Below are 13019 nucleotides of genomic sequence, written 5' to 3' on the forward strand. Positions count from 1 at the left end.
CAGGACTCACAGCTGCATCCTCTTGGGGGGCCCCAGCTGGCCTTGCCGCCCGGCCCACTGGCAGCCAGAAGGCTCCCGCGTGTCCCGCTGGCTCATTCCCACGGAAATCGAGGCTGCACCTGGGGAGTCCCTTGGTGGGGTTTCCAGGATCCGTCCACCCCGAGACTGCTTCTAGCCTCACCCTGAAGACTAATCTACAACCCCATAAGGCTGGGTCAGACTCAGTCCCTGGGGCGCAGGAATCTGCACGTGTGAGCTCCCAGATGATTCTGACATAGGGGGTTCACCGACGGACGAGGTACTGAGAAACGTCCTTCTACCCAAATTCCTATCACCCAGGTAACTGGTAAACTGAGTCCCAGGAGGAAGCGGCCCATTCAGTGCCACGTGGTTGGTCTGTTTCTCGTTTTGGAGCTCTGGTCTCTTTCCGTCCGTGTCCCTGTACCCTCCCCACCCCCTCCGTCTTTCTCTGACTCTGTAACGCCTTCCTCCCCTTTCTCCGGCCGGCGCCCCCGCATCCGGCCCCCTTCCCGATTCCGGAGGAATCCCCCGAGCCGCGTGGCTTCACCCCCGCCCCGCCCCACTCAGCCCCGCCGGGCTCCGCCCCCTGCCGCGGTGACCAGCTCCCATTGGTCTCTTTGTACGTCGCCCGCGCTACCATTGGCTGAGCCGTGCGCTCGGCCCGCCCCTACCCCCCGCCCGGCTCCTCTTCGGTCTTTTCCGCGGGGGCGGGGGCGGGGCGGGGCCTGGGAGGGGCGGGGCGGGGCCTGGGAGGGGCGGGGCGATAGGAGGGCGTGGCCGAGCTGCCCGCCCCGCCCCGGCCCCGGCCTCAGGCGCTTGTCCCGCGGCGGCGGCAACGGCCCGGCCCCACGGAGGCGGCTGGACAGATCCCCGACGGTCGGACGCGCGACGGGCCCCGGACGGCAGGTGAGCGAGCGGTGCCCGGGCGCCGCCCCATCTCAGCGCACGCCGGGGCCACCTGGCTATCCCCTGTCCCTCCTGCCCTCATATTCACCTGCACCCCCATCTGTCTGTGTTCCTGCCTCAGTTTCCCTCTCTCTGTCTGTCTCTGGCTGTATGGGTTAAAGGAGACAGATTGGGTCTGAACTGCTCCCCTGGAGTGAGGTTCTGTTCTAGGACCAGCGCCCACCCCTGCTCCCCGTGGGGAGTGTCCTGGACTCTGCCCCTTTAGCAGTGCGTGGTGGCAGGTGCTCGGGCCAGGTCCAGAATCGGGAGGGCATTTCACGTGGTGGGCAGTCCAGCCAAAGGTGTGGAGGTGGGAATAAGTGTGGCTTCTGGCTACCAGGAGGCTGGGAAAGGGAGAGCCAGGGCCAGGCCCACCGAGACTGGCCACCTGTGAGGTCTCCAGTGGCCTGAGGCCTCGGCCTCAGCTTTTCTAGTTGTGAACTGTGATTATCGCCACCACGGTAATTGGCAGGTAAATCTCACCCAGATCTGTCACCTCCTGGTTTTTTCTGTGGGCCCATTTCGCAGGAGGGTAAACTGAGTGGAGAAAGGAACCAGTACTTGGCCAGGGAGATGGGGACAGAGGTAGGACCGGAATCTGCTCTCCTTTTGGATCCCCACATTCATCAGACCCTTCTCTATAGTGGAGGGGGGTGGGCCTTGGAGGAGGGACAGGCGCCAGCTGTAAACAAGCCTCCCGAATCATTTCCTGAGCTTGTCTGAGCTCAGCGGGGGGTGGACACCCTAGGAGGCCACAGCAGGTGACAGCAGGTCGCTCAGTGGCGGGGGAACTCAAAGCTGGGTCTGATCTCGGCCAATCGCCATGGTATGCTAAACGAGTGATTCCATTCTTCTGAGCCTCAGTTTCCTCATCTGTAAAGCAGGGAGAGACATAACTCCTTGGGGTCGAAGGCTCCTGGGAGGATTAAATGCAGAAATGTAGGCCCTGTAGGTCACCTCCCCCACTTCTCACTCATTCTGCTCCAGCCACACGGGCCTCCTCACGGTTCCTCCAACATCCCAGACACAGTCCAGCCTCAGGGCCTTTGCACGGGCAGTGCCCATTACTGCCATGGCAGGTCCATGGGCGGGCGCCAATTTTAAAACATAACAACTTGTTTAGATGGGTCCAGCCAAGGACCTGCCCAAGCAAGGGCTGGGCTGCTGGGAGGGGCAGAGGAGGACCAGCCCAGGGACGCTGTACCTATGGAAACGGTGAACAAAGAGCTGTCACCCAAACACAAACAGCCAAACACCTGGCCTGAGCTTCTCTCCCCCTTGGCTGGCGCAGCAGCAGAGCGGGCACTGGGCAGAGGCTGGGGCAGTCTGGGATACCAGTGGTGGGTGAGTGCCTGGACCCCTGGGGGTGTGTAGGGGGCCCAAACCCTCCTATGGTGGTATTGGGGGCAGGGAGATCCCTAAGGAAAGAGATAGGCAGGTGCAGATTCAAGGCCCTGTGGTGTCCCCCTCCCATTGTGTGGCCTAGGGCAGGTCAGGTGGCCCCTGTGCCTCAGTTTCCTCATCTGAAGCCTGGGCAGGCCAGGATTCAGCCCACGTGGGTGAGGGGGCTTTTGGTTGCTTGACAATTCAGTGTGGTGGGTTCAGGAGGTCTCAGTGTCCCTGTCTGTCAAATGGGGCAATGAGAGGGTGCCCTGAGGTCAAAACTCCAGCTGTTGTCGTGGAAACGGCCCCATCCAGAGGTAGATGTTAAATGTGACTCATTCTTGTCCAGGTGCAGCCCCAGCTGGTACAGATGGGAGGCGGAGGCCGAGAGAGGGGCAGGATCAGTCCAGTTACACAGCGTGCCCATCCTAAAATGGCTCCTTAGACCCTTCCCCTTCGGGGTGGGCTCTGGGCAAGAGGAGACTCGAACACCAAATTTGCAGTGGGCTAGAGTAAGAAAAAGATCACCCCAAGTGAAGGGCTGGGTTCAAATCCCTCTTCTGCCACATCAGTGCTCTATGAACTTAGGTGAGCTCCCAGCCCCCTCTGACTCAGTTTCCTCCTCTGTAATAGCCACAAACTTGCAGGTCCAACAAGAGAATTTGGCAGTGAGGACCTGGAGGTAAAAAGCCTAGTACGTAGGGAGCGCTCCCTGCAAGGTCACTGCAACACATGTTGTTGGGATTCTGGGGGTGGTGGAAGTTGGATCTAAGCCCCTCTCCGCCTGGGTAGGGCCAGCCAGCCCAGAGGGGTTTGCTGTGTGCTCGTGTGTGACACTGGTGTACCTCTGACTCTCAACCTCAGTTTTCCTGGCTGGACAGTGGATGAGATCTCTGACATTGTCCCCCTCTGGTACCATGAGGTCATTAATTCATTCAACAAACAGGATCTGAGCACCTGCTGTGAGCCAATCCTGGAGCTGCGCACTGAGGATCCAGCAATGAGGAAAACTGATCTGCCGCCCACCCTTGCTTGGCTCACAGACCGTAGCTGGGGGAGATGGACGTTGTTCTTCCAGAAAAATCATTACACTTAATTGTAACTGTATGAAAGCGATGGAGGGACAGAAGCATGGGGAGGTTAGTTGAGATGGGGGGCCTGGGAGGGCCTTCCGAAGAGGTGACATGTGAGCTGAGACCTGAGTGACAAGAAAGAAATAGCTATATGGAATCCTGGGGGAAGAGCATCCCAGGCAGAGGGCACAGCTTGTGCAAAGGCCGTGGGGCAGGACCGAGCCTGGAGTGTTGGAGGAACAGCAAGGAAGCCTGTGTGGCTGGAGCAGAGTGAGTCAGGGGGAGACAGGGAGGAGGGGAGGGCAAGGAGGGGACGGGGCAGGTCGTGCAGGGCCTTGTGGGTGGCGGGAAGGACTTGGGCTTTTCCCAGAGGAAGTGGAAGCCATGGAGGGTTATGGGCAGAGGAGGGACAGGGCCTGACTCAGGTGCTCACAGGCATCTGCGGGGAGGACAGACTGTGGGGACGAGGGTGGGAGATGGGGGACCAGGGTGAAGGTGACCAGGGGACCAGGATGGAGGCTGTGGAGAGGTGAGAAGTGTGTCGAGTGGGGACACATTTAGGGGCTACAGCCACATTCCCGCCAGGTAACCCTCAAGCTTCTGCTTGCTGTTAAAAATCCTTTGCTCAGACTGAGCCACAGAGGGGTGGGTCATGCCCTCCCAACATTCATTTTTAAATCCAACCACAGTCAAAAGTGTCCTGGCTCCCAGTGCAGCCCAGCAAGTGGCTGGACCCTGCTCATCCTTGGGGTGGCCACTGAGTCTCCAGGGAACCCAGTTTGAGAGTCACTGGTGTGTCCCCCCGCTAGGGCCAGCAGATTCCCCTTTCTCTTTCGCCATAGCTAAAATAAGCACTGACTTGTGAGGCCTGAGTCTCGGGTAATAAAGGGCTCGATGCAGTGAGTGTCCAATGTCCCGAAGTTGGTCGTGGGCATTGCATTGGGACAGGGTGTATGGGAACGCTGGCCATGGGGGACAGAGGCCTGATGCCACTCTGGACTGCTGCAGCCAGGGCTGCAACAGGAGAGATGGAGCGGCTGGCTTGGCCCTGCCAAGCGGGGCCATCAATTATTGACACCCTCTGTGTGTGGCATAAAGAATTCATGTGATGGGGGCGGGGCTGCTGTGGACCAGTGGCATGTTGGAGCCAGCTCACGAGAGCTGGAACCTTGTCATCCAGTTGTTAAATGCAGCCATTATTAAAAATGACAGAATATAAACTTATGGTTAAAAAAATTGTGTTTAACATAAACGTATGGAATATTACTCAGCCATAAAAAGGAATGAAGCATTGATTCATACTACAACGTGGAGGGACCTTGAACACGTCACGCTCAGTGACAGACGCCAGACACAAAAGGCCACATGGTGTGTGATTCCATTTATATGAAATGTCCAGAACAGACCGATCCACAGAGACAGAAAGTGGATTCGTGGTTGTGGGGGGCTGAGGGGTGAGGGGGTGGGAGTGGGAGGTGATTGCCAGTGGGGACAGAGCTTCTTTTGGAGGTGATGGAATGTTCTGGAACTAGAGAGTGGTGATGGTTACACAATTCTGTGAATATATAAGATCCACTGAACTGTGAACTTTAAGACAGGGCATTTTACAGTATGGGAATCATATTTCAATAAAGCTGTTATAAAACAGTGAAGGTAATAAATACTCAAAAATCATATCTTCCTAATCAACGTCCTAATCCTCCATTTTACTATGATCTGTGCCCTTGAGGTTATTTTCATCGATAGTGTCTGGTGGAAATGGTGGGCATCTGTTCCCAGCTCCGTGATCTGCCCCGTGGAATCCCCATCACCCCTGTGCCTTGTGTCTAGAACTGGAAATGGGTAGGTTGAGGGGCCACCCCAGATCGGCTGTGGCCTGGGACCTCGGTGGGAGGGTTGCCATGTGCCCAGCTCAGTTAGGTTGGGGGGCCTGAGGGTGAAGTCTCCCCATCTGGGCCTCCCCACCAACAGGATCTGGGCAGCTTTCCAAGCACATTACGCTCAGTAGTTGATCAGTCATTCAAAAATCACTTCTTGAGCATCAGCTGTGTGCCTGGTGGTGCGAACTGCAAGCCCCACCGTGACGAAGATGGACTTAGGTCTCACCTTTGTGGCCTCGTGTCTGGCATGGGAGGTCTAAGTTCTAAATCAATGGGCTGATAGAATTAATTGTCTAGAATAAACAGCATGTGATTGAGAGGACTGGAAGTGATTTATTTAGTATGTCAGGAAAGGCCTCTCTGAGCAGGGGACCTTCATGCTGAGAAAGGGCCTCCAGGAAGTGGGTGCAGCACGTGCAAAGGCCCTGAGGCCGCACTGTGCTGAGTGTGTTGCAGGGACAGCTGCTGAGTGAGGGAGCGGGGAGAGGGAGAAGGGGAGGGCAGAGGAAAGGTTGGCTTCGGCTCCTGAGTTTGGGGACTGGTGGGATTGGGAAGAGCAAGGTCTCCTGAGCCAGCACTGTTCACTGCCCCCTCCACTTCTCAAGGAGACTCAGATGCATTCCTGCCTCCCGGCCTTGGCCTTCTGCAGGTGAAGATGCTGCTGTAGCTAGAACAACCCTGAAGTTTGACATCAGCCAGTTTTCAAGGCATCTGAGAGCTGGAGAGTCAAAAGGGGAGACAGGGTGAAGTTCAGGGTCCAAAAGATGAAGTGGGGGTTGGTGAATATCCTCAGCGTGGTCCAGGGTCCAGAGTTCTGGGAAGGGATGAGGGGGACAGGGCTGGAGTTGACAGAGCCAGGGAGTTGGCAGCTGGATGCCCATTTTACAGATGGGAAAGCTGTTCCTGGGGTGTGGGGCTTGTCTGGGACCATGGCGGGGAGACCTCAGAGCTGTGGGTAGACCTGGACAGTGATTTTCGCAGGGGCTGTGGAGGGGCTGAGGCCTCCTCACTGGTCTCTAGCACACCTACCATGGTCCCGCCTCAGGGTCTTTGCACAGGTTCTTCCTCTGCCTGGAGTGTCTTTTTTTTTCCATTTGTTTCTGGCACCTGGTCGGTATGGGGATCCGAACCCTTGACCTTTGTGTTACCAACACCATGCTCTAACCAAGGAAGCTAACCCACCAGCTCCCTCCTGTTTATTTCTATATTTACTGGTTTCTGGCATCTCCTCTTTCCAGCAGGGTGACAACACCTCTTAGGGGCCTGTTTTAGGAATTTGAAGGATTTCTTTTTCCTTTTTTTGCTTATAATAAAAGCAGGATGTTCTGGCATTTGGGTGGCAGGGACCAGGGACACTGGGCATCCAGCCAGACTTAAGGCAGCCCCTGGGCCCCCACAACTTCTAAATGTCTCACGAAAAACATAATCCAATGGATGGGGTGCTTTTGCACGGCTTTAAAATTCAGGGAATATTTCCAGAATGAAACTCCTGGATAAATCAAGGGAAAATGAATCTATTTTTGTTTTGTTTGGGTGGCTGGCTGGTATGGGGATCCAAACCCTTGATCTTGGTGTTATCAGTACCACGCTCTAACCAACTGATCTAACCTGCCAGCCCTGGAGCTCTGTTTTGACTGGAAATTATAGCTGCATGTTCACCACGATGCACTGTGCCAGGCAAATCTCTCATAGTTTCACTCTGTCTTCAAGGGCAGTCGGGCCCGAGTTTTTCAGAAGGGAAATTCTTTTTTTAAGGAAATGTGTATTGAGTAACCACTATGTGCCTGGAAACGTGGAAGCAATTTACAAATCTCAGTTTGTGTAATCCTTTCATTTCCCATTTGTGTTACAAATCCTGCTTTTTAACTTATTAAACTTATTTATCATTTTAAAATGAGTTACAAAGCACGTAGAGGCACAGATCGTAAGTATTCGGCTCGATGAGATATAATTCACGTGCCATCAAATTCGCTGTTTTAAAGTGTACAATTCAGTGGTTCACTAGCTTGTGGAATCATGACCACTAATTCCAGAATATTTCATCACCCCCAAAAGAAACCCCTTCCCCATTAGCAGTCACTTCTCATCCCCTCCCCTAGTCCCTCGCAGCCACGAATCCACTTTCTGTCTCTGTGGATCGGCCTGTTCCAGACATTTAATGTAAATGGAGTCACACACTGCCTGGCTTTTTGTGTCTGGCGTCTGTCACTGAGCGTGATGTGTTCAAGGTCCATCCTCATGGTAGTGTGTGTCAGAGCCTCGTTCCTTTTCGTGGCTGAGTGATGTTCCACTGTGTGGATGGACCACGTGGCCTTTATCCACTCATCTATTGATGGATATTTGGGTTGTTTCCACTTGTTGGCTATTGTGAATGATGCTGCTATGAACATTTGTGTACAACTTTATGTGTGGATCCACATTTTAATTTCTCTTGGGTAGATAGCTAGGAGCGGAATTGCTGGGTCCTATGGTAACCGTGTGTTTAACTGTTTGTGGAACCACCAGACTGTTTCCCACAGCGGCTGCTCCATTTTACAACCCCACCAGCTGTGCACGAGGGTTCCAGTTTCTCCACAGCCTCATCAACACTTGTTATTTTTGTCTGTCTTTTTGGTAATAGCATCCTCCTGGATGTGAAGTAGCTTCTCACTGTGATTTTGATTTGCATTTCCCCAGTGGCCAATAATGTTGGGCATCTTTCCATGTGCTGATTGGCCATTTGTATATCTTCTTTGGAGACAAATGTTATGTTTTTTTATTGAGATATAATTCACATACCATAAAATTTAGTTTTATTTATCTTATTGGCAGCTGGCTGGTACAGGGATCCAAACCTGTGACCTTGGTGTTATAAGCTGTGCTCTAATCAACTGAGCTAACCAGCCAGCCCAAACTTACTGTTTTAAATTGTACATGTTGCTGGTTTTTAGTGTCTTCACAGAGCTGTGCAACCATCTAGCTCAATGACTTTTTACATCTGTATAGACCCAGATCAAGTGACAGAACATGGAACATTCTAGACTCCCTCCCACTTTGGTCTCCCTCAGAATATGACCTTTATCACCATCTATTGATCTGATTTTTTTCCTTTCTTTTTTGGCAGCCAGCCGATAGGGGAATCCGAACCCTTGACCTCGGTGTTTCACACCCTACTCTAACCAACTGAGCTAACCAGCCAGCCCTATTAATCTGGCTTTTAAATTGGCACGTGGAGGTAGATGATATTGCCTATGGGTAAACGTTTCAGGGTAGTACGGGGGCACCCACATTGTTTTGTAATAAGGAGACCTCAGGGATGGGGGTCTAGAAAGCTGGGACCGCAGGAAGACAGGGATGGGGTCGCTTTTGATCATCATTGTATACCCACTGCCTGGTGTACAGTTGGTGCTCCATAAATGCTCGTTGAGTGACTGAATGAGTATTCAGGCCGAGTCCCTGAAGCTCTAGTGGAATGTTTTTGCTTGTGACAATAGTGGAGTGCCCTGGCATTTGGTGGGCAAGGACCACAACACTGGGCACCTGGTCCCTTGGGAAGGTCCCTGCCCCAGAAGTGCTGATGTGGACGCCACACTACCTCCTGCAGGAAGGAAGGCCCAGGTTTATTTTGGTCCGTGGCCTGCTCCCCCGGGAGAGCAGGCATCTCCCTGTCTGGCTGCTCGGATGGGAGAGTTTCTGGCAGAACAATGGGTCAGGGAGGAGGAAGGGGGCCGTGCAGCTGGGCCGCTCCAGGTGTCGGTAGGTCTGGGGACTGGCCCAGTGGTCTAGCAGTAGGGAGGCCACGGCTGCCCCACGCCTCACCCCTTTTCCTGCTGGCCTTGAGGAGGTGGGGTGTGCTGGGAGCCCAGGCCCTTCCTGAAGCCTGTAAACAGGCCCGGCTCCCCTCCCAAATCAACTTAGTCCAACCTCAGGCACAGCAGATGGGAAAGTCAAGGCCCAGAGAGGGACAGAGCCCTGCCTGGGGTCACACAGCCACCGAGATACGTGGAAAGACCTGGGCTCCAGGGCCATCGGGGTCCAGGGAATGGCCTTTTACTCTCTGAGCCTCAGTTGGTTCATCTGTAAGATGGGGAGTCTGGGCCCAGGGGCTTGGGAGTTCCTTCTCAGTTTTGATGTCTGTAGGCATCTTTTCTCTCATGCATTCAACACTCACGGGGCGCCTGCTGTGGACCAGGCCCTAGGCTGGCAACCAGAGACACAGCGTGAACAATGTAGGTGCAGCCCTGGCCCGCATCATCTGAACGCAGAAGCCAAGGTGCTCAAGGAGGCACCTGGCCCAGCCTAGGGCATCCAGGAAGGCTTCCAGGTGACAGTGATGCTGAGACTTGAGGGATGAGCGGGCATTTGCCTGATAAGTAAGGTTGGGGGGTTGGGGGGGTGTCGAGGTAGAGGGAACATAATAGAACATTCTAGAAAAACTGGCCTGAAGGCATCCAGGAGGAGGAAGTACTTCCTATATCGGGAGACCAGCCCGAAGCTAGGGCTTCTCTTTTTTTCCCCAGAGAATTTCCCAGAAAACTAGGCCTGCATGTTTGGAGAGTTCAGGTGGAAGCTTGAATGGAAGGATTCCAGGCAGTGGATTCCAGCCTCTTGCCCAGGGGAGGCTCACAGCTCGGGGGACACTGGGGTGACCACAAGCTTCTGTTCCTGGATGAAGTTGGTTCCCATCATCCCCATTTTACAGATGGAGAAGCCAAGACACGTGGTGGTTATACTGGCTGCCTTGAGGCCAGAGCCGGGAGCAGACCTGAAGTATCGGGACTGGTTTTGTCATGGGAGACAGCTCCCGGTCCTCCAAGCCTCCAGGCCACTAATGGGCATCAGGTGGGGAAGGCAGAGGGAGATCGGGGTGCAAAAGCTTTGCGGGCAGGCAGTCAGTATATTGCTGTGTGGCCTTGGGGAAGTGGCTCAACCTCTCTGAGCCTTTGTGTTCTCTTCTGCAACATGGGCAATCAGCCCACTACCTGGTGGAAACAATGAAATGGGCACAGGCCGCGGGCTCAGGCCTGCCACGTGGCACTGAGTCGACAGCCCCCTGCTCTGGCCTAGGCCTGCATACAGCTGGGGTCCTGTGACCGGGGCGAGAAGCAGGAAAGGCCCATCCGTAATTCCCGTGCCCGCCCTGACCTCTGAGGGCAGGCGAGAGGGCGGTTAAGGGGTGGGACTTCTATTGCAGTCTGAGCTCGCACAAAGACGGGCTTTGTGGGGGCTCCCAGGGGTGGACGGGGACCCACACAGCATTCCTGGCCTGGCTGGTGGGGAGTTGGGCTGATCAGGGGCTGGGGCAGCAAGTGAGAGCCGGGGGCGGCTCCCAGGCCTTCCCTCCTCCCTTGTTCCTCCAGGCTCCGCTCATTCATTTGGCAGATGCTTCTGGAGTCAAGGACAGAGCAGATAGGGAGTCAGGCCCATTACTGCCCCCGTGGCTTAGGGTGAAGCAGACCAGGGGTGAAACCAAGCCAGGGGAGCAGAGCAGGGCTGGGGGACGCCTGGGGCACCGTGTGACTCAGAGGAGGTGCCTCACTGGCCAGCTTGGGAGTTCAGGGATGGCTTCCTGGAGGAAGTGGCATTCAGGCTGAGCTGAGGGATGAATCTGCAAGGGCAAGAGGCAAGGGCTTGGGGACCAGGGCTTTGGAAGGTGTATAGGAGTTTGCCAGGGAATCATCAGGGGCCCAAACGAGGTATGGGGCTTGGTCCTGGGAGACATGGGGAGCTGCCCAGCTCTGCAACTTAGGAAGATTCCAGAGCTGCGGGAAGGAGGTGGTTGGAGGGGGAGGCTCCAGGGCTTAGGAAATCCGGCAGACTGCAGTGTAAGGAGGACGAAAGGAGAGATGTGAGGGACAGACAGAGACAGCCATCTGCGGTCAGAGGCCTGGTCCCTGTTCCCCAAGAGCAGGCCTGCCTTTCACCTGGGCCCCCTCTCGGGCTCCTTCCTGGATGGGAGCCGTCACAAGTGTCAGTGTTCTCGTATTGGGAGAATCACTGGGTGATGCGTTTCTAGAAACCCCCCAAATGTCCCCCACTGTGGACCCACTGCCCAGGCCTCCGTCCCTCTGGCTCATTCCGGGGCTGAGGCCTTGGGGATGTCTGTTGTAAACCCTGTGGGGGCAGTGAAGGTGGGGCATTGGTCACAGTAACTGGGCTCCTCCACCCCGAACATCCTGAGCTGCGGGGTGTGGGTGGAGAGTGACGAGCTGGATTTAGGGGAGACGGACCCCCCCGTAATTGGTGACCCTGAGCCCTTTCTTCTTATTTTTGTGGCTGGCCACAGGGATCAAACCCTTGACCCTGGTGTTATCATCTGAGCTACTTCTCAATTCACAGCAAGGATACCGTGGGTTTGGGGGGCTGGTGCCAGGCCCCACAAATATTGGGATTCAGAAGGCCCTGCTCGGATTTCACCGTTACAAATTCATTCCTTTGACTTAAGCACTTTTTTTTTTTCTTTTTTCGAAGAAACAAATTCCCTTTAGGTCCCTTACTTAAGGTCTGTTGGGTCGAAACAATAACCATTTCATGATCCTATGTAAGTATCTTGCCCATTTTGGTGCCCTGAGATCCCTGCAGGAATGTACCCATTTCACAGATTGGGAAGATGGTGGGATCAAACAAAAGTGGCAAGAGTGAAGGATGCCTGGGGCGGGGCTCCCAGCTGCAGGGGCCATGGGGACTGATGACTGGTCTGTCTCTTCCCCCAGCAGGGCTGATGGACACTTTCAGCTCCAAGAGCCTGGCTCTCCAGGCCCAGAAGAAGCTCCTGAGCAAGATGGCGTCCAAGGCAATGGTGACTGTGTTCGTGGATGACACGAGCAGCGACGTGCTGGACGAGCTGTACCGCGCCACCAAAGAGTTCACGCGCAGCCGCAGGGAGGCCCAGAAGGTGGTGAAGAACCTGGTCAAGGTGGCCGTGAAGCTGGGGCTGCTGGTGCACGGGGGCCAGCTGGGCAGTGAGGAGCTGGCGCTGCTGCAGCGCTTCCGCCAGCGGGCGCGCAGCCTGGCCATGACCGTGGTCAGCTTCCACCAGGTGGACTTCACCTTTGACCGGCGCGTGCTGGCCACCGGCCTGCTCGAGTGCCGGGACCTGCTGCACCAGGCCGTGGGCCCACACCTCACCGCCAAGTCCCATGGCCGCATTAGCCACGTCTTTGGCCACTTGGCCAATTGTGACTTCCTGGCCACGCTGTATGGCCCCGCCGAGCCCTACTGCAGCCACCTGCACAGGATCTGTGACGGCCTCAACAGGATGCTGGACGAGGGCAGCATATGACCTCTGGCCGCCCGCCCATCCCATCCATCGCTCATTTGTGGCTTTGCTGCTAGGGGGAGGGATTGGTGGGTTTTCAATTTCTCTCCCAATCTGATGCTCTCTGGCCAAACTCCCCTGGACAGGTGACCTGGCCCCTTTGAGAGGACACTCGACCTTCTGTCCTGGCAACTTCCAAGACCCACATCGCCTCTCCTCCCCGCCCAGCCTCGATAGGGAGAGGCAGTGTGGGGCTGGCCAGGTCTGTCTTTCCCTCCCGTTTGTATTTGTGAGCCATGCTGACCCCCGTGTAACCTGCCTGCACCCCTCAGATCACTTGATTTAATACAAAAGCTGGTGCTTCTTGCTGAATCATGTGACCTAGGCTTTTTTGTTCCTTCACACAAGGTCATGAACTGGAAGAAAGAGGGTGTTATGGGTTGCACTGTAATTCCCCCCAAATCCATATGTTTATGTCCT

General features: G+C 55.2%; 1 protein-coding gene across 1 annotated transcript; it reads left to right on the plus strand.

Moving 5' to 3' along the window:
* Nucleotides 1-878: 878 nt before the first annotated feature.
* TNFAIP8L1 (TNF alpha induced protein 8 like 1) lies at nucleotides 879-12840 on the plus strand. The gene is made up of 2 exons (XM_063113192.1): nucleotides 879-927; nucleotides 11998-12840. Exon 2 carries the CDS (start codon nucleotides 12003-12005, stop codon nucleotides 12561-12563), a length of 561 nt encoding a protein of 186 aa, XP_062969262.1. The 5' UTR covers nucleotides 879-927; nucleotides 11998-12002; the 3' UTR covers nucleotides 12564-12840.
* Nucleotides 12841-13019: the final 179 nt, after the last annotated feature.

This window comes from Cynocephalus volans, chromosome 10 (assembly GCF_027409185.1).
Source record: "Cynocephalus volans isolate mCynVol1 chromosome 10, mCynVol1.pri, whole genome shotgun sequence".
In the NCBI taxonomy this organism is placed as follows: domain Eukaryota; kingdom Metazoa; phylum Chordata; class Mammalia; order Dermoptera; family Cynocephalidae; genus Cynocephalus; species Cynocephalus volans.

What these genes read in the sequence shown, in the direction of transcription:
- TNFAIP8L1 (XM_063113192.1), top strand. Translation starts at nt 12,003, where the DNA reads ATGGACACTTTCAGCTCCAAGAGCCTGGCTCTCCAGGCCCAGAAGAAG.